This window comes from Cynara cardunculus, assembly GCF_001531365.2.
Source record: "Cynara cardunculus var. scolymus isolate 2C chromosome LG 16, CcrdV1, whole genome shotgun sequence".
Taxonomy (NCBI): Eukaryota; Viridiplantae; Streptophyta; class Magnoliopsida; order Asterales; family Asteraceae; genus Cynara; species Cynara cardunculus.
The window spans coordinates 20,121,631-20,146,608 of NC_037543.1; the positions used below are offsets into that span (position 1 = coordinate 20,121,631).

General features: G+C 35.0%; 2 protein-coding genes and 1 long non-coding RNA gene across 20 annotated transcripts in view; all 3 read right to left on the reverse strand.

Moving 5' to 3' along the window:
• Positions 1 to 2,279: 2,279 nt before the first annotated feature.
• LOC112529691 (myosin-11) lies at positions 2,280 to 10,862 on the reverse strand. 9 transcript variants are annotated; one of them, XM_025141034.1, is made up of 14 exons: positions 10,489 to 10,862; positions 9,880 to 10,067; positions 9,691 to 9,794; positions 9,523 to 9,603; positions 8,959 to 9,062; positions 8,776 to 8,862; positions 7,781 to 7,983; positions 6,870 to 7,071; positions 6,730 to 6,780; positions 6,539 to 6,637; positions 5,962 to 6,021; positions 5,431 to 5,555; positions 3,861 to 4,976; positions 2,280 to 2,752 (listed from the first exon to the last, which is right to left on the reverse strand). In XM_025141034.1, the coding sequence occupies exons 1-13, from the start codon at positions 10,744 to 10,746 to the stop codon at positions 3,887 to 3,889; spliced, it is 2,652 nt and encodes an 883-aa protein (XP_024996802.1). In that variant the 5' UTR covers positions 10,747 to 10,862; the 3' UTR covers positions 2,280 to 2,752; positions 3,861 to 3,886. The 9 variants fall into 9 exon arrangements, with proteins under 9 accessions (XP_024996802.1, XP_024996804.1, XP_024996805.1 ...); XM_025141036.1 differs by having other exon boundaries at positions 2,281 to 2,693; positions 5,431 to 5,552; XM_025141037.1 differs by having other exon boundaries at positions 2,281 to 2,693; positions 3,861 to 4,964.
• A 4,203-nt stretch (positions 10,863 to 15,065) lies between these two features.
• Positions 15,066 to 20,349, reverse strand: LOC112499655 (charged multivesicular body protein 7). Of its 10 annotated transcripts, XM_025102969.1 has the most exons (10): positions 20,306 to 20,349; positions 20,110 to 20,219; positions 17,929 to 18,217; positions 17,781 to 17,840; positions 17,523 to 17,684; positions 16,978 to 17,160; positions 16,593 to 16,723; positions 16,205 to 16,373; positions 15,686 to 15,815; positions 15,066 to 15,496 (listed from the first exon to the last, which is right to left on the reverse strand). In XM_025102969.1, the coding sequence occupies exons 3-10, from the start codon at positions 18,124 to 18,126 to the stop codon at positions 15,240 to 15,242; spliced, it is 1,290 nt and encodes a 429-aa protein (XP_024958737.1). In that variant the 5' UTR covers positions 18,127 to 18,217; positions 20,110 to 20,219; positions 20,306 to 20,349; the 3' UTR covers positions 15,066 to 15,239. The 10 variants fall into 10 exon arrangements, with proteins under 10 accessions (XP_024958737.1, XP_024958739.1, XP_024958741.1 ...); XM_025102971.1 differs by lacking the exon at positions 20,306 to 20,349 and having other exon boundaries at positions 17,929 to 18,184; positions 20,110 to 20,296; XM_025102973.1 differs by lacking the exon at positions 20,306 to 20,349 and having other exon boundaries at positions 17,598 to 17,684; positions 20,110 to 20,296.
• A 1,216-nt stretch (positions 20,350 to 21,565) lies between these two features.
• Positions 21,566 to 24,978, reverse strand: part of LOC112529817 — a 4,104-nt gene continuing 691 nt past the window's right edge. The window contains exons 2-3 of the long non-coding RNA XR_003070951.1: positions 24,202 to 24,337; positions 21,566 to 21,707 (exon numbers count right to left, since the gene is read on the reverse strand). This is a non-coding gene — a long non-coding RNA (uncharacterized LOC112529817). The remainder of the gene's footprint in view (positions 21,708 to 24,201; positions 24,338 to 24,978) is intronic.

A 24,978-nucleotide genomic window follows, 5' to 3' on the forward strand; every position in this document is an offset into this window, starting at 1 on the left:
CAAAAAGGACAATCTTTCATATTATTGACTTACGGGAGTGTTTGGGATTACTTATTAACTTATTTGATTTTTTAACATATAAAAATTTATTTTTCATCATTTATAATAATATCTTTGACAAAAATTTATGTCAATAAGATTAATAATTTATATCAATAAGATTAATAATTAAAAAACATTAATAAAACAGGGCTAAACTGGTAATAAGCAGTTTTTCATAAGTCATGAAGGATTAACTTATCAAAAACTGCTTATTGCCGGTTTGGCACCGKTATAAGCAGTTTTATTTTTCCTCATCCAAACACTAGCATTTAGCTTATCATCGGTGTCAGACTGAAATAAGTCAAAAAAACACCTAAAATAAGCAATCCCAAACACCCCCCTTAAAGTGTTTTTTAACTTATTTCAGGATGATAATTGTAATAAGAAGTTTTTAGTGTTTGGATACCGGTTTAGCATCGGTAATAAGGTGTTTTTGATAAGTTACTATCTTTTAACTTATTAACTTATTTTAGTGTGTTATTAATAACGAGGAATTTTTACATGTATAAGCTAATCCAAACACTTGTTACTTACTTATTACGTTTTGGTACCGCCATAAGCTAATCGAAACACTTTTTATAAAGCTATGATTTAACATCATATAAGTTGATAAGCATTTTTATAAATAAAAATAAAAACATAAGTTGTTTTTAATAAACAATCCCAAACACCCCTTAATTTACCAAATTTATCTTATATAAGTTAAGGTGTTGTTAACGAATCGTTTACTAAGTCACTTAGCTTACTGGATTAACAAACCAAGAACCGAAAATCTTATTCGGTAAGAGCGATGGTAAGGACTTAGAGTTTTACCCAATAAATAGGAGTGATTGCTTTTACTTGGTTAGTGTTTACCGAGTAAATTGTTGCATACAATATCGTTTGATGGACTAGAATCTTCTCCCGGTAAGGTAAGAGCGTTGATTCTTACCGTGTAAGTTTTTGAGTAAAGGCCCCTAAAAATTAAGGTAGCATATTACTGGTGCGGACCTACTAAAGCTACATCTACTAATCGTTAAAGGGGTATTTTGAGATATTAGAAAATACAAAGAACATCAAGTGAAATCATGAAAGAAATCCCACAAAAAAATCAACAAAAAGAACTTGAATGTTCACTTGAAACAGTGGAATTCAGTTAAAAACACATCAGACGACTTTGTGTACCTTTGATCCACTTTAAAGGTACACATGTTAGCAAAAATAATGGGTCACCATTGGCATACTAGATTTGAAGATCTGTAGTCAGCGTGATTTTTCAGTAACCGAGTACCCAGGCCAGTTTTGTACCCTGAGCAATCCCCTAAGCAATAACGATTCTTTGAAGTCATCACAGATGGACCTCCATGACCACAAGAGTTCTGCCAACACCTAGATTCGAACAAGAAAATATGAGATTTTTACTGTATTTTCCTAGCTTTTAACCAGTACGTCACATCTCAAGAGGTTGTAACTATTGTAGTTGGACATAAGAGACATGGACGTATTGGGGAAGGGTGGTAGTTTAGACTAGGGATATGCTTTTGAAGTACTCTACTCTTAGTGGTCCTCCTTGCTATACATGTGTTTTTCCCTACCTTTATTAATTGGATAATGGATAAATTGTATGAAAAAATAATGTATTTTAATTTGATTCATATTTTCGTTAATGTACTTCCAAAACTTTCATTTTGGTACCTGAAATGTAAAATTTTAAACATTTAAGTATCCGGATAACCGGTTGAAACATTAACCGGTTATCATGCTGATGTGGCAAGCAATGTGGTATCTAACTCAGTATTATTTGTTATTCAACCCAATTTCATCTCATCACTCGCCACATCAGCATGGTAACTGGTTTATGCTTCATCCAGTTAGAAGTTTTGAAAATACATTACTCAAAATAAGAATTAAGTTAAAGTACGTTACTTTTTTCATGCAATTTACCCTTATTAATTTACCTACTCTTTTTTCTTCCTATCTTCACCATGTACTAGCTAGTCTTTGTACAACCGTTCTATTAAGCAATAATCAGGTTTGCATACGTTTTACCTTACATGCTATACTATAGATCTGTTTTAAGAACGAGATGATAACACTTCATACGATTTACATCTACCGTTTTAGTTGCTTGATTCTATTTCAATTGTATCTATAATTAACGAAGTTCCACCTCATCTTATCTCGTATAAGCATAAGATATCGAAAAATGTTTGCAGGTTGGATAACATCGAGTACGAACAAAGATGCATGCATATGTAGCTTACCAGTTAAAAACCAAACAAAAAACAAACGAATTTCATCGTTGTTTTCCGTTTTATACGTGAATCGTGCATCGGAAGATTTCCGTATGTTATCGAGAAAAAAACTAATGTAATATTTCTTAAAAATAAAATTTCTCTAACCTCCATATTTACAAGCATACAAAGAATAATCACAAAACACGGGGTGTAAAGTGAATATTTCAAATCTAAAAGGCTACAAAATCAAACTTCTAAATAAATACCATGAACCCCCTGATCTTTGGTCGATTCGTTACATTAATTACACCACAGATGACCAGCATCTTGACCCAGCAGTCCGTTTCGGTTCGGTTTGGCTCAAATTTTCGCTAGCATCACGGATCAAATCACTCAACCGGTTCCCACTTCCGTAACCAAATCGACCACAAAAACCTTCAAAGCGAACCATGCCACATGATTCAGTTCGGTCACAGGGTTTACATTACAAAATGCTTCAAAATGTAACAGAGATTTGGTTTAGTCCCAGTTTAGTGTACAAATATTATGTTCGAAGTTTCTGTTTTCTATTTTGTACTTATTTTGACCGATAACCTGCTCATCTTGTAACATTTAGTGACGTGGATGTCTACTTACGTAAGGGTTACAATGAAGCGATGGTAAACTAGACATCCACGTCATCAAATTACAAGATCATCAAATCACGGGTCAATATGGGTAAAACTTTTGTGTACCCATTTTAACCGGTAACGTGCAGATATGAAGTAGAGAACCTTTTACAAAAGGTCTACAAAATAATTACAATGGACAATAAACTTGACATTTTTGTAATCAAATGTTACAAGATCAACAAGTTATCGGTCAAAATGAGTAAAAAAATTTACCTGTTTTGATTGATAACCTGCTAATATGACGTGGATAATCGTTTACAAAAGGTTTACGAAATAGTTACAATGGACAATAAACTTGACATCCATGTCATCAGATGTTACAAGATCAACAGGTTGCCGTCAAAAATGAGAAATTTCAGAATTTCCTATTTTGCACCCATTTAAACCGGTAACCTGCTAATATGACGTGGATAATCATTTACAAAAGCTTTACGAAATAGTTACAATGGACAATAATCTTGACATCCCCGTCATCAAACGTTACAAGACCAACACTGTTGAAAATGAGTAAAATTACAAAATTTCCTATTTTGCACCCATTTTGACCGTAACCTGCTAATATGACTATATGACAGGGACAATAACCATTTACAAAAGAGTTACGATGGACAATAAACTGGACATCCACGTCATCTATGTTACAAGATCAACAGGTTAACAGTCAAAATGAGTGAAATTTCAAAATTTCCGATTTTGCACCCATTTTAACCAGTAAACTGCTAATCTGACGGTGATAACCGTAAAAAATTTACGAAAGAGTTACGATGGAAAATATAGTTGACATCCACGTTATCAAATGTTACAAGATCAAACAGGTTACCAGTCAAAATATGGAACAACATAAAAATAAACTGAATTTTGTTAGATTAAATATTAAATTTTGGAACTTTGATTTTTGTTACACTAAATATAAATTAAAGTAAATATGTACCTTTACATGAATCCATTGATGCAGTTTTACCCAGAATCTTGCTGGGTTGCTTCCTCATCATCGTCATCATCCTCGTCCATCGCATCAACAGCTTTATGATCATTATTCGATGGACGATCATGACCCCGGGTCTCGGTATCGGATTCACCGCCATCGTCATCAGTGCAATCTTCCGTATCCGAGTTCGATGCAACCCCTTTCTCGCTATCACTCCCTATAGTGCCACAAAACCGGTCCTTCAATTCCGGAGCAACGATCCCGATCATTTTCGTAAGCGCTTCATGCTCTGGGTTCCTTCCGACACCAGTTTGGCTCTCAGCAGCAATACTAGCAGAATCGTGTAACATTCCACCACCGCTGCCACCACCGCGTGTACCCTTATCATAGCCACCGCCACTTCCCGGAGATTCATTCTCTCCATGGCACGAAGGAGCCGTGCTGCAAGCCCAACTCCCTGCAACCTCCGATGCCAAAAGATCTCCCGTTCTGATGGTATCTCCAGCTTCAGTATCTTCTTCAATTGGGTCTTTCGGTTGGTGCAAATTCTCACTGCCATCGATTTTAACCCTTTCACCACCATCATCAATCATCATTGTATCACCAGCTAATTTATTCAAATCAATATTCTGATCAAGTCCCTGCGTTTCAGTCTCGAGAACTTGTTCGGTTCCAATCGGTGCGGTATTCACGCCCTCGATATCAGATCCAAACGCACCTTTAGCACCTGGATCGAAACTTCCGAATTCCGCTTCCTGTGTTTCTTCGCAAGTTTCTTGATTCCGGACATCACAGTCGTGTTTCTCGGTCACGCTGGCTTCGTCACTTGATGTTTCCGCTTGATTTTCGCCTTGCGGCTTGGTGGAAGTGGTTGATTCGGATGCCTTTACGCCGCCACTGCATTGAGAGCCAATTGGTTCTTTGGTTTGGTGGAGAGAACCAATATGATTGCCATTATCGGTATTAGGATTAATATCGACTGATATATTCTCATAATTTTCTTCATCTTCTAGTGTCCTTTGCATAGACTTTAACTGTTCCTGCTGCTTTGCAAATAAACTAGAGATCTCCTCCGTTGTTGAATAGAAGGCCCGGAGCTGAGTTTCCCTACATACAAACCTTGTAATATAAACAACCAAAGGCCTGATCTAAGAACAAACCCAAAAAGGATTAAAGCCCCATAATGGGAGAACTATTTACAATTTTACATAAGAACTAAATCGAACCAACGAACCCAGTATATCGCACCTGAACCTGGGGTCTGAGGATGGTAAGATGTAGTAAGACCTGACCACTACCCCATCTAACGGTCAGAAGTATTGGGTTCGTTTGGTTGGTTTAGTGTGGGTAACCAATTAAATGATCAAACCTTCCCTAAGTTATGCATCTCGCAAGAGGTTACTATTTTCGTTGGATGGACGTAAATGAACCCAAATTTCTTATACCAAAAAAGGCGGATAGTTTACTTCATGTCATGCAAAGCTTACGACAGAATACTACTATGAAACTCAAAAGTTCATAATATTCAGTAAAATGACAAAATTGCATTACAATCAGAGTTTAGAATTCTTACCGAAGCATTATCCTTTCCCTGGCAGCTTTGAGCCTACGTTTTTCATATTCAAGATCCCGCATTGCAGCATTAATTTCAAGTTCAAGAGCGGAAACCTTAGACCAGGCTTCTTCCCTAGCTGCCTGCTAAACACAAAGACGAAACCTCAATTCAAGGCTTTGGCCCAAAAGACTACCATAATTTGCACAAACCTTCCGTCCCAAAATATAGTCCACAATGAAAAAAGACAGCAGTTTTAGAAATGTGTAATCCATATACTTTTTAATTAACTAAATGACAATTTTACCCTTGATGGGTTGGTTGATTCACTATGGTCTAATCAAATTATATAATGGTTTGAAGCAAATACTATGAAGCATTGTAGGCAGCATGTCTTACATACAAAAGCAATGAGAAAGTAAACTAAAAGAATTGTCACATAGAACTCATAAAAAGGACACTCATCTAAGGTTCTTGATGGGTCGATTGAAAGTACTGAAGCAAAAAACATCCTAAGAAGATAATGGGGAAGAAATGTACAGCCATCCCTACCTTTTCGCTCTCAAGTTCTTTTCTCAGTCTGCTAGTTTCATGCTCAAGCTCTTGTACCTTCTGCGAATGCATAATCACAGAATGTACAATCAAAAACCACTTCATACAGAGTCAACTAGATATAACATGAAATTCTATGATGATACGAAAATAGCCAATTTTGAAATGGACCAACCACAAAATGACCTGCTTTTTCCAAATTAGAATACAACCACCAATTTCGCAAAACCTTTGTTTACTTTTGGTCAGTTTTTTTCAATTTCCGAGATTTTTCGCACAATCCCGTCGCAAGTTCTTATTTTGCAAAAAGTTGCTTATTTTGCGAAATGTTTTGCAATAAGTTGCTTATTTTGCGAATGCTTTTTGAGAAATGGGCCCACAAAAAAGTAAAATATGCTAAAAAAAAGGACATTTAGCAAAAGTAAGGGTGTGTGCAACTTTTTTTGTTGCGAAAGTTGGCTGTTTTGTGCTAGCTTGGAAAAAGTGGGTCATTTTGTGATGGTCCTCTCCGAAATTGGCTATTTTAGTGATTAAATCTAATTTATATTTTAGCAGGAGTGTTAGGAGGTGTTCATACTCTTTTAGCAATGGAAGAAACCCGTTGCTCTTGAGAAAACTGGGATTCAAGCTGTCGGACCTTATTATCCGAGCCAACCAGTTTCTGCCTAGTGTCTTCCTGTTGTAGAACCAAGAGAAGATCAAATATAAAGTGTTAAAGAACTAGCCAATCAATGCTCACAACATGGTACAAGTGGTGGTAGAATTTACCAATTTGGATCTCAAAGTCTCCACCAATGAACACCTTTCTTTCTCTGATTCCTGAAAACATGAACATTAATATTTAATTGTTTTATATTGTGTTGAGACAAACAAAAAAATTCCATGATCAGACAAAACCATTCTCAAACCTGAAGCTTATTTATAATTTCTTGCTGTTCATTTTCTCTTCTAAGAGAAGCATCTGAGAGCCGCTTCAATTCCTCCTGAGCTTCTGCTTTAACCCTTTGAATTGAGGCTGTCAAGTTTGCCACAGCCTTCTCTCGATCGTCTTTTCTTTGATCTCTCTCTTCATCTAGAAGCATCTTGAGTTCACTTATGGATGCATTCTGGCTAAAGAGATAAAATAAGTAATTTAATATGCTTCCTCAAATTTGCAGCATTTACAGATTTAATGTAGATTATGCAACATAGTAACTTGTTATATCAGCAACATCATGGTTGATTCAGCTCCTCATTCAAGAGAACAACAATCATAAGGATTTTGGTTAGAACAAGAATTCTTAATTCTTTCAGAAAGAAGACGGTTTTATTCCAACAAAGATGAGGAGCTCTGAAACAAAAATAGCAATCTCCCATGCCTTCTTATTAGGGTAACACTTTTAAAATCCAAAACAGCGTCCATTTTGACTTTTGAGCATCCAAAATATATATACAAAAAAGTGGTTTAGCAGATTTTACATCACCATTGTACCATTGATATCGTAACCACAGGGATGGTATTCCTCATTAATATATGGTGGTAACTTTGGAGTTCAAGTCATCTATTACCGTACGTATTTAGCAAGTAGGACTTTAAATTGGTAATGTAATTCATAACCCTTTCTAAATAATATCAATAAGAGATAATTAACTGGACATTTCCTTAATCATCGAAAGTAAATATAAAAATGCATTTAGTTCAAATATTATACTTCTCCATAACAAAGAAACCTCCCAAGTACATGATTTAAGTGGGCACACATTAGACTTTTTGGAAGTTGCATGGCACCAAGAAAAATATTACATATTTAAATAGATACATATTGAAATTTTAACTCACCTAGTGATTATTTCATTTGCTTCAGTACAAGACTGCAAAGATGCATCAAGTCTTTCATTGAGGTCCACCATAGCACGTTTTTGTTCAGAAGTTATTTTATTGACTTCAACTAATTCCTTCTGCTTTGCTTCAAACATATTGCGTGCCTCCTTGAGCTCATCTACATAAGTTTTAGAAATGGACTCTTTTAAGTTTTTCTTTTCCTGAAAATATGAAAGAGGGAAGTCAATTAAGACAATAGCCAAGAGAACAGAATAAGAAAGAGGTAACAATGGAAGTGAAAATGATGTTTTGGGACAAATCTTAAAAAGTGAAAAATGAGCAAATCTATAGAACAGACACCAGCAGCTATACAACCAATAAAGAAATCAGCTGGCTTCTGAAACAGTAAATCTTGCAGACCACATCAACCAAACCAATAGCAAAGCTCTACTTGAAGAACTTGAGCAATTCAAAAGAACTGCTTTGTCTAAACAGACGCCATATGATTTGTTGACCCAGGCTTCAAACTAGCTTAACAAGCTATAACCTAATCGGCCATTAACGTTAAGTATAAAGTTTGTGAATGTGTGCAAAATTTTCTTATTTTTTCACTTAACTAAATAGTGAAGGGCCTTTTTCCTAAAGAATGCATAACAAAATATGAAAACAAATAGCCTTTCAGGTTTTGTCTACTGAAAACCAAAACAAACCAAACAAGCCCAATAAATCACAAAGTGGTAGGGTCCAGGGGTAGGATATGTGCAAAGTTTCCTTTACCCCAAGGCTTGGAGTAGAGAGAATGTTTCTGTGAAGATCCCCTACATGCAAAACAAAATATAAAAGAAACAAGAGAGCAAATAGAAGAAACAAGAGGTTTAGCCCACTAGACAACACATAATCAAGTCAACACCGCAACCCAAATACAACCAATAAAAAACACATGCATGTAAGTTGCATGAGATAGAGAGCATGAGATAGAGAACATAAAGGCCCAATAAGTATGCTGAACATACAACTTCATGAAGCTCGATCACTGCACGGTGTTCATTGCGCAATTGGTCAATGGTTGCAACTTGATCTTCCAATTGCTTCCTTAATTCCTACATGGAGATACAAGTGGACTAGAAGATATGAGCCAAAGGATCTATTTCATCAATCATAATCTACACGCGAATCAATGTTCAAAATAAGAATACCGTGTTTGACCGCTGAAGGCTCCGGAAATCATCAAGCGAAATAGGACCTTCTGAAGCACCAATACCAATTCCTCTAAGCCTTTTGGTTTCAGATCCAAACTCATCTTCGTACAACAAACAAATTAAGTTCAGAAGTAGAGAGAGATCTTCTAGAATGATGGTATACTTAAGAATGACAATACAAGGGATCACAGAATTGAATGTTGATTTTTCATCTTGAGATGACAATCCCTCCAAAGGTAATTGGTATCAACAGATAGATAAAATATATTGATATCATTGTTGACAAATGGATTTATATCAATAGCAAGACCAAATGATCCTTCAAGTAACATTATCTAAATGCTTTGAGAAAGTTAACACAGAAAACTACCGAACATGTGAATTTCAAAGAAAACAGAAGGCAAACTGCCCTACTCGACATGGTTTTACTGTGCTATAACAGTATCATTCTAGTTTTGTAATCTAAAAGTGGAGACCATTTCATACATGTTGACAAACAGAACAATGATGATTAATATGTTAGTAAGAGGATTCATATAACAAAAAATATCAAGCACATACCCGCTTTTCTTTTTAGAGGCGAACTTTCGGTCCCTGAAGTAGGTTTGAGAACTTCTCGGAACACAAACGCATAAGCAAGTTCTGTTATCACAAGGGGATTATTTATTTGGATAAAAAAGCATCAAGGTTCCAAAAGACAAAAAACCAAGAAGTTCCAAAAGAATTTACCATGTTGAGGAGGTGCAGCAAATGATATGATATCTCCATGATGTAATTTAGACTCGGGGCTGTTCTTGTTTAACTTTTCCCAGTTGAGAAACGTTCCATTTGTGCTGTAGACGGTTAACAAAGTGAAAAAATCAATTTCATAATCCAAAGTTTATCAAACAAGCTCCATTTACTTAAGAGGGCAAAAACCTAGTATCTCTCAAGAAGCCACAATTAAAGAGTCTGGATTGACCCTCTGCATCTTCTGAAGAAACCTTCTTCCTATATACTTTGCAATGATGTTGGCTAATTTGATTTGACAAAATCTGGAACCGTGTATCAGCTACAGTTCGGCCAATCACATGCTCATCACTTGTCAGAAGCATATTTATTCCCTGCTTTATCAGTATTATTATCAGGTAACTTCATCAACGAAATGTAATTGCTACAAAATTACTTCCAACCATGTTCAATTGAGTAAACAAGTTCAATACACCTACCCATTACTGAGACATCAAGGTTATAACAGAGTAATAGCGTAATTATGTCCAGACGAAAATGTAAGCACTCTAGATTTCCCCAAAAATAATGCATTTCGATTTTGGTGTCAAATCCACTTCACTAATCACACATCGATATAGAATTTGTACAAATTCAACAACCTTCATACATTATCACGAAATTTAAACAATTCACCTCAGTTTTGAAGTCAAAAAGTTTCTCACCAAGGAGCATTTCCTAACATGATTAAGCAAAGAAATCAAAGCAAAAACATTAAGGTTTAAAAATAAAATAATCAAGTTAGCAAAAAGGCAAAACCTGACGGCGTTGGCGGGCTTTCGTAGAGATGGCAGTGAGTACGCCCCAGACATCAGGGTCAGAATACTGTAAAGGCTGAGATGAAAGTTTTAAAGCCACTGACAGTATAAAGTCTTGAGGGCTCGGCGATTTACCCGACAAATCGCCACCGGCAACGGGGGCGATGGGATCTTTGCTGTTAGGTTTAGGGTTAGGGTTTGAAGATATAGGCGTTCCTTGGAGATTATTATTATGACCATCTCCATTGGAAGTAGCCATGGGAGGAAAGGAATTTGATGTTGGAAATGCGAGAAGGGGTCTTGAAAACCCTAATTGATCAGTGTGATTTTAGCGCCATAATTGAAGTGTGAGGGAGAAGCCACTGTTGGTATTTTGGGGGTACGAACTCCCACGTAAATTCGGCTCGTGGGTAGTCAACCGGCCTGGTTTTCAACAAGTACTAATTATTAATCACTTTTAAGCAAGCAATAGTAAATTACGGTTTTCGTCCCTATAGTTTCGTAAAAATTACAATTTCCATCCCTATCGTTTAAATTTTTTGGTTTTCATCCATATGGTTTGTAATTCGTTGATATTCATTTTTATGTTTTACAATTTACAAATCTTAACTATGTTGGTTTCATCCACTTTAAGGGTGCGTTTGGTACATTGGACAACACAGGACAAAATTCACTATCTCACATTTAGTCTGCCATGGGACAAGACAAATAATCCACTGTCTCATGTTTGATTACATGAGACAGAGACAAGAACTGGGACAACGTGGGATAAAAAAGACTTTTTCGTGTTCCATCAAATAGGTGGAACAAGATGGATAAGAATGAAAATAAAACTAAAATATTACTAATTAACTCTCATTTGATGTATAACTTTAATATGATATTTGTTTTAGTGATCACCACCGCTAGTCGTAGTCGTCGCTACCATCAGTAGCATGACCGACCACCTTCTCTTCCACTACGACAACCCCGTAACGGGTGTCCAGACAGGTGCAGGTCGGACAATCCAGGGAATAGTAGTGACAAAACGACCCATACCCAACTAGGCAGTTTATGAGATTTATCTTATTTCAGCGTTGCTTGTTTCAGGAAATGCATATTATTTGGGGAAAAGTTTACAAGTTGATATGTATAATGTGAAATGTTTTTTATTCATGCAAACCATGACTCACTAAGCTTTATAAGCTGACTACAATATGCATTTCAGAAACAAAAGATTTCAGATTGGACAAAGAAAAAGGACACACACACACATAGACTTGCTAGTCTATTTAAGTACAAAATTCATGTTCAAACATCTATCATAAAATAATTTGTAATGCAATATGGTATGGGACGGGTTAACATTAAGTTACATATTTATTATTTTAAAGTCTTCCGCTGTAAACGATTTTAGGTTAACCGTCATTTTGAAGTATTTATGGATAATTTGTTTTAGATTATGTAACATTTTTCATGATAAAACATGAGTGTTACAATATGCACCCCTATATGTCAGAACCAAGTTAATTCATGCATTAAAAATGTAAAAACAGAGGTTCTGATGTTGACGTGTGGGAGAATGAAATTTATAGACAAAAGTGCATTTAGCAATATATAGAGGTGCATTTAATCACCCTCTTAAAATGATAAAATCTATACATAAATTTATTTTAGCTCTTGTTTAGTGTAATGATATAAAAAAAGATATTTAGGTGGCTTTTATCGCCATAACAGAATAAGAGATTTCGATTCGTTTGTTGATAAGACAGCACAAACGTTGTGAAACAACTAATCAACCTGGTTAAACTCGACCTGAGTGCATGTAAAACGAACACATTGTGAAACAAAAACTCGGTTTACATATGAACTTGTGTGATTCACATATGAACTAATCAATTGATTCATATATGAACATGTGGGTTCATATATGAATCAGTTAAATAGTCTACATGTGAACTAATTAACAGGTTCACATATGAACGTACAATTTATATGTGAATCACATGGATTCACATATGAACACGTTTGTCGTCTATGTGTAAAATTTACCAAACTACACCTCCATCTTCTGCATATCCTTGCAAGAAATTATCCGGTACTTCACAGTCAAAACCGCAAATGTTGACCATATAAAAGACTAGGATCACTTATTTACTTCTCAAATATTTACCATTTCTCAAATGAACCTTTTCATATATATCTATACTATATTATTAAACAAATTTAACAAAAGTCTTAAAGTCTTAAAATACTAAATGACCAAAATACCTTTTATACTCACTTTTTCACTTTTCAACCTTCTTTTCCTCACATACACTCACCCTCTCACAACCGATTTTTTTAAATTATAATTTTAAATTTACACTTTCTACTCCTATAATTAATTAATTAATTTACTTTACGTCCTTTACTTTTAAATGTTTCATTTTAAACTTTTATCAAATTAACATACATAATCGTATATCAATTAAAACATGTTTAAAAAATAAATTTTTATTTTAACAAGTTACACCATTATAATCGTCTCGCTAATACCTTCGAAATGAGTTTAATATTGAATAGTTTTTTACTTAATTATATTATTATATATTATATATACTGTGAAAAAATATTTTTAATATTTACGATTTATACTTTTATAGTTATTTATGTATATATATAATATATATTTTGGGGTTATGCTGTCCAAATTGCACTGTATAATATGTTTTGAATTAATATGTTCTTGGATTTTTTTTTGAAATATATATATACATGTATTAGTTCAACTTTCTGAGTTTCTGGACAAGAAATAGGGTAAGCAGTTGAAATTTTATTCTAAAACTCATCTTTTTTTGTCTTTTCATGGCTTATGATCTGTCAAATTTGTAGTTTTTTTATTGGTTTTGAGTGTTTATCTTAAAACTCAAGTTTCTTGGTTCTTTGCTCTTGGTGTAAATCGAATAYATTTGTGGAGTCATTTAAATATGTTGGATTTTAAATATATTGGATTTTAAATTGTCATACAATTTTTTTCATCGATAGTCGGTAATAGGAACTATAACTCTTATTTATTCAAATTGTATTAATATGTAAAGACCAAGTGTATCCTATATCATCGTTAAATCTTATCTTATAAAACCAGTAGAACTTCAAAATCGTTAAAAATTCATGGCTCCCACCGCATTGCTCTGGTACACAACTAGTATATATATATATGAAGAGAGAGAGAGAGAGAGAGAGAGTAAACTGTAATCTTGTCTTTGAGGTTTAGTGAAAAGTTTGACACTGAGACCTGAATTTGACAAGTCTAAAAATCATCCTTGTGGTTTGCACTTTGTTTTGAAAATGATCTCTAGTCACTAACTCTGTTAAAAATGTGATCATGATGATCATAAATAGTTTGAATAGAGATGTTTATATTTTATCCTATAAATTTATGAAGTGATGAAGAGATATTTATAGCAGATGTATGTTCACAACACAATGATCCAATCTAAAAAATACCAGAGAGGTGAGGTTGCTATGAGATGAAACCATGTTTAGTGGGATTTGAAACTTTAATGAAGAAGACTCGTGTGAGTCTTTGACCTTCTAAAAAGTCAGGAGTTCAAACCTCATCAAATGTAAGGAGGGTGTATGAGTTTATTTATTATATTTATCGTATATAAATATTATATAATTAAAAAAAATAAACCAACATAATCTTGTTGCTGAAATTGATGTAAATTGAAAGCCAATAGCAAATGCCTAAAAATGATCGGCACGCATGTTACTTTATGCCAACTGGCCACATGACTTATGTCGCGAGGTACATCGTGTAGCGTTCAGTCCAATTTTTTCCTTAGTACATGCGACCAAACTTATGCAATCTTGGTTGATTGTCACCTCGTGTTGGTAGGTGTCGCATATTTTTGGTTTGGCTATCAATTTTAAGGAGAGGTATATGAGTTTTTGGTTGGGCTCCAGTGAGAATGGATAAAAAAGGTAAGAAGGGTTCTTCGCATTTAGATCAATCCTAATTGAAGATTAACATCAATGAGATGCAGCTGACTTGACTAAATCCTTCAACCAAATCAAAATCCCTCAAAACCATTCCATCAAACCAAACGCCCATTAAGTGTTCTTATTTTGAAATAATAGAGATTGTATCCAAATTCAAATGTGTAATTTACCTTTGTATTAAATTATTATTGATTAAAAAAAGGATCAACCATAAAGATGGTTTTGTTTGGAAACCAATTTACCTTTTGTTCATTAATGATTTATATATTATTTAGGGTTTCTGTCTCATGCAATGAGATGATCGAGTTGAAGGCATTTGAACAACCCAACCCAATATTTGGGGTTTGAAAAATCTCAATCCAACTCAAACCAAAGCACAACCCAACCCAAACCATACGAGTTGGTTGGGTTAGTCGAGTTGATACTTTGGTATATCAAGATATTCCCCTATGTTTGTTACTTTACATATGTTGTTTTTTCTACTCATTATCCGTTATTCATCGTTAATGTATCCATACTCTTTAAATATACCACATTCAACCATTCTCAATTTGCACATATATGTTCATATTTAACTACTGAACATATTTACGAAGGAGATATATAAAAATGGAAAAAAGATTGAAAATATATGTATATGAACAGGGTATGCACCCATGCAATTGTCTACATGTTAATAGAGACTCAACAATCATATTAAATCCAAGAAATAAAAAGATATTGGGTTCAAATGACCGTGACCCAATTCCAACCCAATACCTAAGATTTGAAGATTTTACAACTCAATTAGACATCAGGCTGCTTCGGGTTGTTTTTTTTTTTGCTTTGAATTGGGTTGGGTGGGTCGGGTTTTTGAACACCCCTGGTCACTACTACATTATTATTATTATTATCTGAAAGCTTAAGATCTGAAAGGCTCTTACTCAGTGATTCCTGTTCCCTTGTGCCACCATCTGATTCAGACTTTCCACTTTCTTCCAACATTAGTTTATCCAACTCATCTTCAAGATCTTCATCAAATTCTTCATATGACCAAACTGACCCTGGAAAAGCCACACAACAAACCCATGTTAGGAAGAAGATAATAATTCTTGATATGGAATGACATGTCAAGACTGAGTCATCTCACCCTCCCCAGATCCTGCTTTTGGGTGGGTTTAGAATCACATGTGAATAGAAAGCAAGTAAAATTATAATCACATGTGAATAGAGAGAGAGTAAAATTCAAATACCTAAGAGTTTTTCTACTTGCTTCTGTGAATTGATAGTCTCATCAAGTTCATCCAAGCAGAGTTCAACTTCTTCTATGGTGATTTGCCTATCCTTTATTGTTTTACTGCCACTTTGAATGGCTTCAAAAACCTGCCATTAGAGAGTAACAAATCCCAAAAGTGTATGGTTTATACAAGTGCTAGAAACTGTTATCATATTATGGGCCTGTTTGTTAGGAGCTTAATGAGCTTAATGGGACTCACTGTTTATTCGCTCAGCTATATGACAGTTTGGTAGTGGCTTATTCAATAAGCTTCTAGGGGGAGCTTTATGCAAAAAGCCAAGTTTTTATCTAAACCTGCGCCTCCCAATTAAAGAACACGCCCCTTACATCTATGAAAAACCCTCCCATACAAAAATATTCCCAATCTAAACAGACAGATTAATCCACACATACATTATCCATACAAGACTTTATGGAAAACCAACCAAACAGCCCCTATGTTGAATTTACCACCAAACCGAAAGATTGGACAAACCTGTTTTGAATCTTGAGCATCTGCTATGGCTCTAAGGACTTCCTCCACTCGCATTAGAAGCAAATTACATTTTTCTCTGCTTTCAGAGGCCAACTTCATTTCTGTTGCTTGTCTCAACGCACTAATTTTGTTCCCAGATTTTAGAGAAGCCAAAGCCAACATTTTCGACCTACACAATCACATATTTCATTATGGAAACCGCTATAATTTGTTTCTTGAATGAATTTGGGGAGGAAACCGTTGCAAAACAATATGAAAAAGAGGTGACGTGAACTTATTATCATCATTTAGATGAATATAAGATGTCCACAAGTTTAATTGATGTAAACCGCATGCAAGGCCCAAATAGTTGTGGTTCATACAACTTAATGTTTCTTTGCATGCTTACTTTTCCCGACGTTGATCGATCATATCAAGTTGTAGCTGGAGCTTCTCTGCTGTCCAAATCAAGTGCAGAACATCATAATCTGGACTTGTAATACCAGAGACCGTCTGGAGAGAAAGAGAGAATTTGACACCCTGTTATAGGAAATCTCATAGTATAAGCTTCAAGTACCGTTCAAACTGATCTCATGCTTGACAGACCAAAACAAACGAGCCAGGCCCGAAGGTGGGTCCTACTAAGTTATGAAAATCTTGAAAATTACCAAGATCACACCAGCACAATAACGGGCCACTCAATTTGGCACCTTTGATAGGTAGTGGTGGTGGGTGGTTGTAATAATAACAATATAAAAGGAATAGAAGAACTTCAACTTGATCTATATCAGTACCTCTATAAGATCCTTCCGTCTGATGGCAAGGTACTTTGCTTTCCCACATTTAGACAAATGGCTCAAGATCACTGATGCTTCTTTTGGCCCTCCACAAATCACTTGGAACTTGCTCATCGTGACAATGCACGAACAAGTCCAGTGATCGTCACGTAAAAGTTTGATAACTTCCATAGATTTCTCCTATACTTGGTAAAAGAGGAGTTGAGTAGAATCATTAGAGCATAAGCAAGACATGTTTTTTTTTTCTTTATAGATAAAGATAATGGAATTCATTAACCCAAGACATGTTCTACCAGCAGGTAGAGAGAGCTTCAAACGAGAACAGTAACAGAACACAAAATGGCCAAATCACATGTGATTTTACACTGACGATCGATGTAAAGGTGTGAGGGCGACGTGGCCCAGCCAAAGTAGCATGAATCACGTGTGATTTTACACGTGATTTTAGTGTAAACTCGCATGTGATTCGATTGTTTTCTTATTCTCTTATATGGTTACCGTTCTCGTGTGAACCTGACTCCTAGCGGGTATTTATGGTTTACCTCTAAGAGCGTAGAAACGATAAACTCGTCTTCAGATGGAATTGGTGATTTAGGCAAGGGCAGCAAATGTCTTACTTTGTGGAATATCTGGGTGAGTTGGCCACTTTTTGGATCGATAAGATCGCTGCTACATGAAAGGTCCCCGTCATTATACATTTGAAGCTGGAGGAAGGAAGCAGAACTATGGTGATGATGAATACTTCAGTTCACCAGAAACAGAAAAACGGTAGATACCAACGAGAGAAGAAAGAAGCTAACCAATACATGGTCAAGGCATAAAGGGGTCAAGCCTCCGTGGTTGAACCAGACATTTTTAACCTTGAGAAAAGCAAGAACCGACATCAATTACGGAGGTTTGAGGTTTCCCCTATAACCCTGGGTTAAAAATGAGAATTAGGAATTGCACCACTGAAGGACGAATAATGAAGATGTGAAGATGTCGAGCAATCTTGATGATCAAATCTCTCCAGAAGTAGTACCGTGATTCCCAATCAGACCTCTGACCACTGAAAGCTTTGAATCTCGCACTCACCATCACCTCCGAATCCCAATCGTGCACTTCCTTTTGTATCAATTCTCTTACCCTGTGACCTACCTCTTCCATTCTTCTTCAACTACTACAACTTCCAAGTCTCATTCCATTCGGGGTTGTTTGGTAGATGTTGAATGATTTGGTATGAAATGATTAAGAGGCTCTGTATGATTTAGTGCAGAATGAAAAATGACCGTTTGATAAGTATTATGGATGAATAATCTAAATAACAAAAAATTACCATTTTAACCTGGTGCATAATTTAATGTTTTAAAAATATGATTGTTTGATAAGTGTTCTAAATTAATAAATTAGTTGCAATTATCACTTGGCAAATATAAATACCAAATTGTTATCATTACCTTGCAAATATAAATTACAAACACCACATTACTTGTTAAAAATATGATATACTTTATAAACATGATAAAAACTCTTGAACAAAAATTGACATCATCAACTTGAACCTTGGCATAGCACATATTGTGATCAGGCAAAAAACACAAAACCAGAGACGGACCTAGAATTTTTTTAAGTGGTGGCACCATTCGACAACAAAAAACAAATATAGGGATATTCTTCACAAAATTATCATTGGTCTATTGGTTAGTTCATCTTTTTTTATATGTGAGGTCCTGGGTTCAAGTTTTTTATTGCAATTTTTTTCAAAAACATAATGAATCTGAAATTAAAAGCTAAAAACTAAGAAAATGGCTATATACAGTGGAAGAAAAGCCTTGCAAACCAACTCTATTATGTCCTCATTGTAGTTTCAAAATATATATGATGGCACAGAACAAATTGATATGGTGACACTTTTCACGATCCTATAATTTTTATTCCATCGGATCCGTCCCTGCCCAAAACGAATGTATCCTACATAAACCTTGACGTATCAACTTGAAACTTGACAACTCCATGTAAAGAAAAATATAACCAAACTTCATAAATAACTTGAACATGATAAACAAAACTAATGTATTCTACATGAAAACATATATCACCAAAACAAATGCCAAATAAAGTTAAAGCAACTAATTATAAAATATACCCAATGCTAATTCGGAGAGCTCAATTATGGACCTTTGTGGAACACAAAGGCTGCAAAACTGCTTGCAACAGAACAAAACAATGGACTTTTAATCCATAACGTCAAAGTAAAATTCACTTTATAATGTAGCTCTCAGTAATGTTTTGCTAAGTCAACATACCTTCCCAAGATATTAGAAGTTAAGGACAATTTTTCCATCCTTCCACTATCTTTAATATCCATTTGACAATTAGGGGCTGCTTGGTCGATTTTTCATCAAGTCTTGTATGGATAAAGTTGTCTATGTGTATTAATATGTCTGTATAAATTGAGAAAGTTTTTGTTTGGGAGGGTTTTTTCATAAATGGAAGGAGCGTGTTTTTTAGTTGGGTGGGGGAGGTTCGGAAGAAACTTGGCTTTCTGCATAAAGCTCCCCCTAGAAGCTTACTGAATAAGCCACTTTCAATATCATTAAGCCACTACCAAACAGTCATGTATAGCTAACCAAATAAGCTTTGAGCCCCATGAAGCTCATTAAGCTGCTAAAAGACAGGCCCTAAGTGAATCCTTGGATATATCATAAATTAGAGAAACTCATGCAAATAAAAAAAACAGGTAAAGGATGGCCTCTGATTATTGTTCCTAAAAAGGTTAAATACTTCTACCAATGGAATTAACCTTATATGTTTGGTTCTGTTTACAACTACATATACAACTTTCTATAATCTCATCACATCCCTACTCAATAGGATCTGTTCTTGCTGTTGTGATCCACACAAAAAAAGTGGATGGCTCTCCGTACACTAGCCTAAAAATCTGCTTCAATTAAAGTAAAAATAGGAAACCTTCTATTCCCTTTGGCATCAAAAGTGTAAATGTAACATTTTGCCTAATTCATGTTTCAGCAAGGGTGAAAGGGCATAAATATTGAAAAAATCACAACATAATCAGTAAAGTTGTGGAAATTATAAGTGGAAACAATCTAACTTAGCACATTTTTATATGGAAATCATCGTAGCACATACCTAGATTATTCACAGAAGCCAAGTTGAAATTGATCGAGAAGATGAAATCCTTTACGCTTTTGGAAATGAAATCCTTCGTCTCGATCCAGCGGTTCTTGCAATTTGGCGCCCTAATTTATGCATAAAACTCAACAAAGCTTCAATTTTGTCGCAAACTTAGGGTTTAGGGAACGAACTTGAGTAAGAATTCACATACCTGAAATCTCTTTGATAGTCAGAAACGACAGACAAAAGAAACCCATAGTATCCACAGAGGGGTAACCTTATAATGCTTTATTATTTTTATTTTTATAATTATTTATTTAATTTATTTTATATTATTTGCCTTTTCACTTTCCAACGAAGAATCGTGTAAGAAGAAGAGTTAAGGTAAGAAGTATAAGAAGAGATCTAAACCCTTAATCATCTATAAGCTCAGAACCACCAATGAATTATGCATACAGGGATTGATCATGTACATATTGGTACATTTCATCTTAGTGTTTCCCATCCTAATGTGCATCTAAGGATGAAGATATCTTCTTACGCTTCTCAGCTTAACTTTCATTTTCATCGGAATCCAACCTTATATTATAAACGTTATAATCATATATTGACTAAAATACATTAAAAATATGTTTTTTTTTTTACAAGTTACATCATTATAAATTATAATCGTCTAGTTAATATCTTCAAAATGAGCCTACTATCATATATATTTTTGATTTAATCATATTATTAAATATCATAAATACGTATAAAAATCTAATACATGTACTTTATATTATTATATTTTCAAGGTACAATGTGAATATATAGGTTATAGATAATAAAGATGATCTGGTGGTGGGACCGGAGATGCCCTTATTGAGAAGGTTCATAAACATGATCCAATGGTGGAGATCGAATCCAATTAAATAATAGAAAATAAAAAGAATTTGTTAGATAGAAGGTTCATAAAATGTATAGGAAAGAGAAATCTGATGCGTGAAAACACGATCATGACCGAAGATTCCCTTCTTCAAATGGTTTTTGGAGAGCTTTTCCCCATTTGTTTATGGGCCCACTTTTGTCGAAAAAGCTCTTCCATTGTGGATGCTCTCAGTCCAATGCCGTCAGGACACACGGATTGCAATACGATTGATTCTAATCGATGCCGGTTACCGATTCCCATATCCTATTGGAATCAGTACAGAAAACCCTTGTCAGAGTTCTAACATGTGTAACATCTAAAGGGAGTAATGATTTTTTTTCCGATTAACCTGGATATCCAACCCGCTATGCGAGCCGACTAATCTCAGGGCGACCACCTGCTTTGCACAAAGCAAAGAGTCACCGCATTTGAACCTCCGTGGCTACAAGAAGATTTTTGTTCCTCCTTGGATTTGAACCTGGGACACTTTTGACCTTTGGAGCCAAGTTCAAATCAATCAGGCACCACCCTTATAAACAAAAATACGAGTAACTTTACCTTTTCCATGAGATCAAGGACCTCAAACCCCATGATTTTGAGATTCGGTCATTTAGCATTAGAGCGATGAAGAACCGGCTCGAGTTCGTGTGGGGCCCACTATTAGTATTAGCCATTGAGAGCATACTTGTTGGCTGCGACATTGGTGCTGAAGAAAGAGCCAAAAGAATCATCAAATGGAATGAAAATTAGAACAAACAAGAATCATAGACTATACTTAGAAAGAGGTGCATGTGCAAGGTTAATTGTGATTAATTTTTTGGGATAATTTCTTTTTACAGGGATCATTTACTAGGCACTTATCCGGATAAGCACTTACCAAGTTATATTACCTTAACCAATTAATATGGCAAGGACCAAGAATCTTACCCGATAAGAGCGAAGGCAATGACCGAGAGTCTTACCCGGTAAGTGAGAACGATGGCTCTTACCTGGTTAGCGCTTACCGGGTAAATTTTTGCATACAATGCCGTTTTAATGGACTAAATCTTAACCGGTAAGGTAAACGATAATGTTAAATTTAACCGGTAAGCGCTTACCGAGTAAGTTTTTGAGTAAACGGCCCCTAAATTCATATTTAATTATTTATGGATAATGAAAGATGATAGTTATTTACTGTCACTATGAAATCTATAAATATGTAGAGGTGTTTGAAGAAAAAAGACTCATTTTCTTACTTCTCTTAAAAAGGTGTTTATGGAGGAAAATAAATCTGATGTATTTTCATCTCCAACAGTTATGATATATTTTATTTACAACAAAGTATCAAAAGTTAAAATATCTGAAAAAACAACATTGAACTCCAGCTCCAAACTCCAAACTCTAACAGCTACTCTATTTTAGAGATTCTAACATTAATTATATTATTAAAATATTCAATATATTTAATAAAATATTATTTTTTCTCCTAAAATTTAAATCAATGCCTCTTATTGGTGGGAAAGATTAAAGTATTATTTCCCTCTATTATACATTGGTTTTAGAGATTTCTCAAAATTCGGAGATTTTCACCTCTCTTTCTTTCTTTTCTCTATTTTAGTTTACATTATACCATACCTGTTGGAGCAAAAAAATCTCTAAAACCACAAAAATTTCTATCTTTGCATAGCCGTTGCAGATGCTCTAAACTAACCTAGAGATGCACAAAATAGCCCAAGCCCGAAGCCGGGTCCGAAAGAACCTAGACCTAGCAAGTCCAAGTCCAGGCCCAGGGCCGACCATAGAGCCCGATATGCCAACTTTTTTAAAGGCCCAGCCCAAAAACATTCGGGTCTAAAAAAGCTCAAAAGGCCCGATTAAGCCTGAAAAAGCCCAACCGTGGCGTCTTTCAACCTCAAATTCTGAACCCGGGAACGAAAAAGTCCCGACTTTTTTTTGCTTACTGAAAAATGGGCTTGAAAGGATCAGACCTTGTGCATCTATATACCAACACAACTAGCAAAACAACAGACGCTAATATTATTCTAAGGATAGTGATATTAATCGCATCCTATTTCGTTTTCTAATCATTCTTTTATAATCCCATTGGTTTGTTTTCGAACACATATAATATAACTAGGATCTTGCAAGTAAAGAATACGTTGATTTACAATATCTACTAGTTTAAGTCAATTCATATAATCGTCGATATATAACTCTGACAACTAATACTCGACCCGAATATACTATATATAGCTTGTCAGCATACTCAAGTTGCTCCGCTCAAGTACAAACTGACATGAATCACAAACTAACAGTGCATCGTTTTGATACTAGTAATAGGCATGTGTTAACGAGGATTCAATGTGTAAATATACAAACATAAATAAATCACATAGTGAGACAACTCGTCCCACGTTGACAGAAAGTGGGATTTGTGAGCTCTTTTAAGTGGGGTAGGGTTGTGATGACTTGTCCCAAATGAATAGAAAATGATATTTTGAGTTTCTCGTAAGCCCAAGTCCGTGGACTACCAATAACTTCCACCATGGTTCTTAAGTTAAATCATAAGCTATTGGGTCAGCTCCTATTTTGGGCTTGGGGAGATGCAAATGGTATCAAAACTGATCCTGATCATTATACCATAAGAATGGTGAGGAAAATCTCATTGAGCATGATGAGTCCCTGAAGGGGGTGCTTGCAACATTTCAAGTGAATCCAAAATCACCGATAAACAAAGAGAATGTTGGTAGGCCTGATAAGAACGTCAAGAATTTAAAGGGGGAGTTTCTGACAACTCGTCCCACATTGATGGAAAGTGGGATTTGAGCTCATTTAAGTTGGGTGGGTGGGGTGGGATTGGGGGAGGTGACAATCCACCACATGGATAGAGAATGAGATTTACAGCCCGAAGTTGTGGGCCACCAACAATTTCTAATATGGTTTTAAGAAAAATTAAAATTTAAAAGTTATTGGGTCAACCTGTTGTTCTCTACGTGGAGCATTACACATAGTAATCTCTTATTAGTGAAACTTAATAATCACACTTTTAAGTCAGGTAATCAATCAATATATCATTCAGACAAGACTCGGTGAACTATATGCTTGATTTTTTGTTTCCTGTATATCATGTTTGTGATTATTGATCCTAACAAAGAAATCTGTAAATGTGAATGAATGGCCTACTCAGTGTTCACAACTGTAACTACGAAAAGAAACTTTACCGGACAAAAACACTCGACAACACGAGCACGGCGTGTCTGCTGACATGGCAATGTTCAGCAGGATTGAATGGCTGCTAGTCTCAGCAGCAGCAGCCGTCTTCGCCATTTATTCATCTTATGTTCTTTCCAGTTCTTCCTGCAATGACGAAAAGTATGTTCTTAAGACTATGTTGAATGGTGAGTTTAGACCAACCAGATCGTGAATAAAGAAAAAAAATATTATGCTATAATCGGTTCGTTGTGTGACCATGGGTTGGTCAACATAATCCTCTTAAGTGTTGCCTCATGACATCCATTCATAAATTTAAAGTTTTCATAAGACTTACCTAAGTATAATTAATTTTTTATTAGAAAAACAGAATACACCAAAATTCATAATTTTTAAATTCTTTAAAAATAGTCTCTAAATGTGACATATTTTCACATACAAAACATTTTTTTTATTATTACAGTTTTAAAACACGAAATATTTTTTATATGTTACTTAAGAGTACAAAATTAAATTTTGATTATAGATAATAAAACATTAAATACATAATTTTTATTAAAAGCTATTTTAGATTGGGTTGGTTGAAAATTGTGTATGTGGATGAGGGAGAAAGTATATCTATACTATATTATAAAATATTTGACAAAAACTCTTAAAAACCACTTTTTACGCGTAAAGTACTGTTTATTAATGCATATTACTTAAAACTCAAGATTACAAGTAGATTGTGCATAAGTACAAGTTATTAAAGATACATATCTGAATTCGTGTAACTAACTGCAGATAAA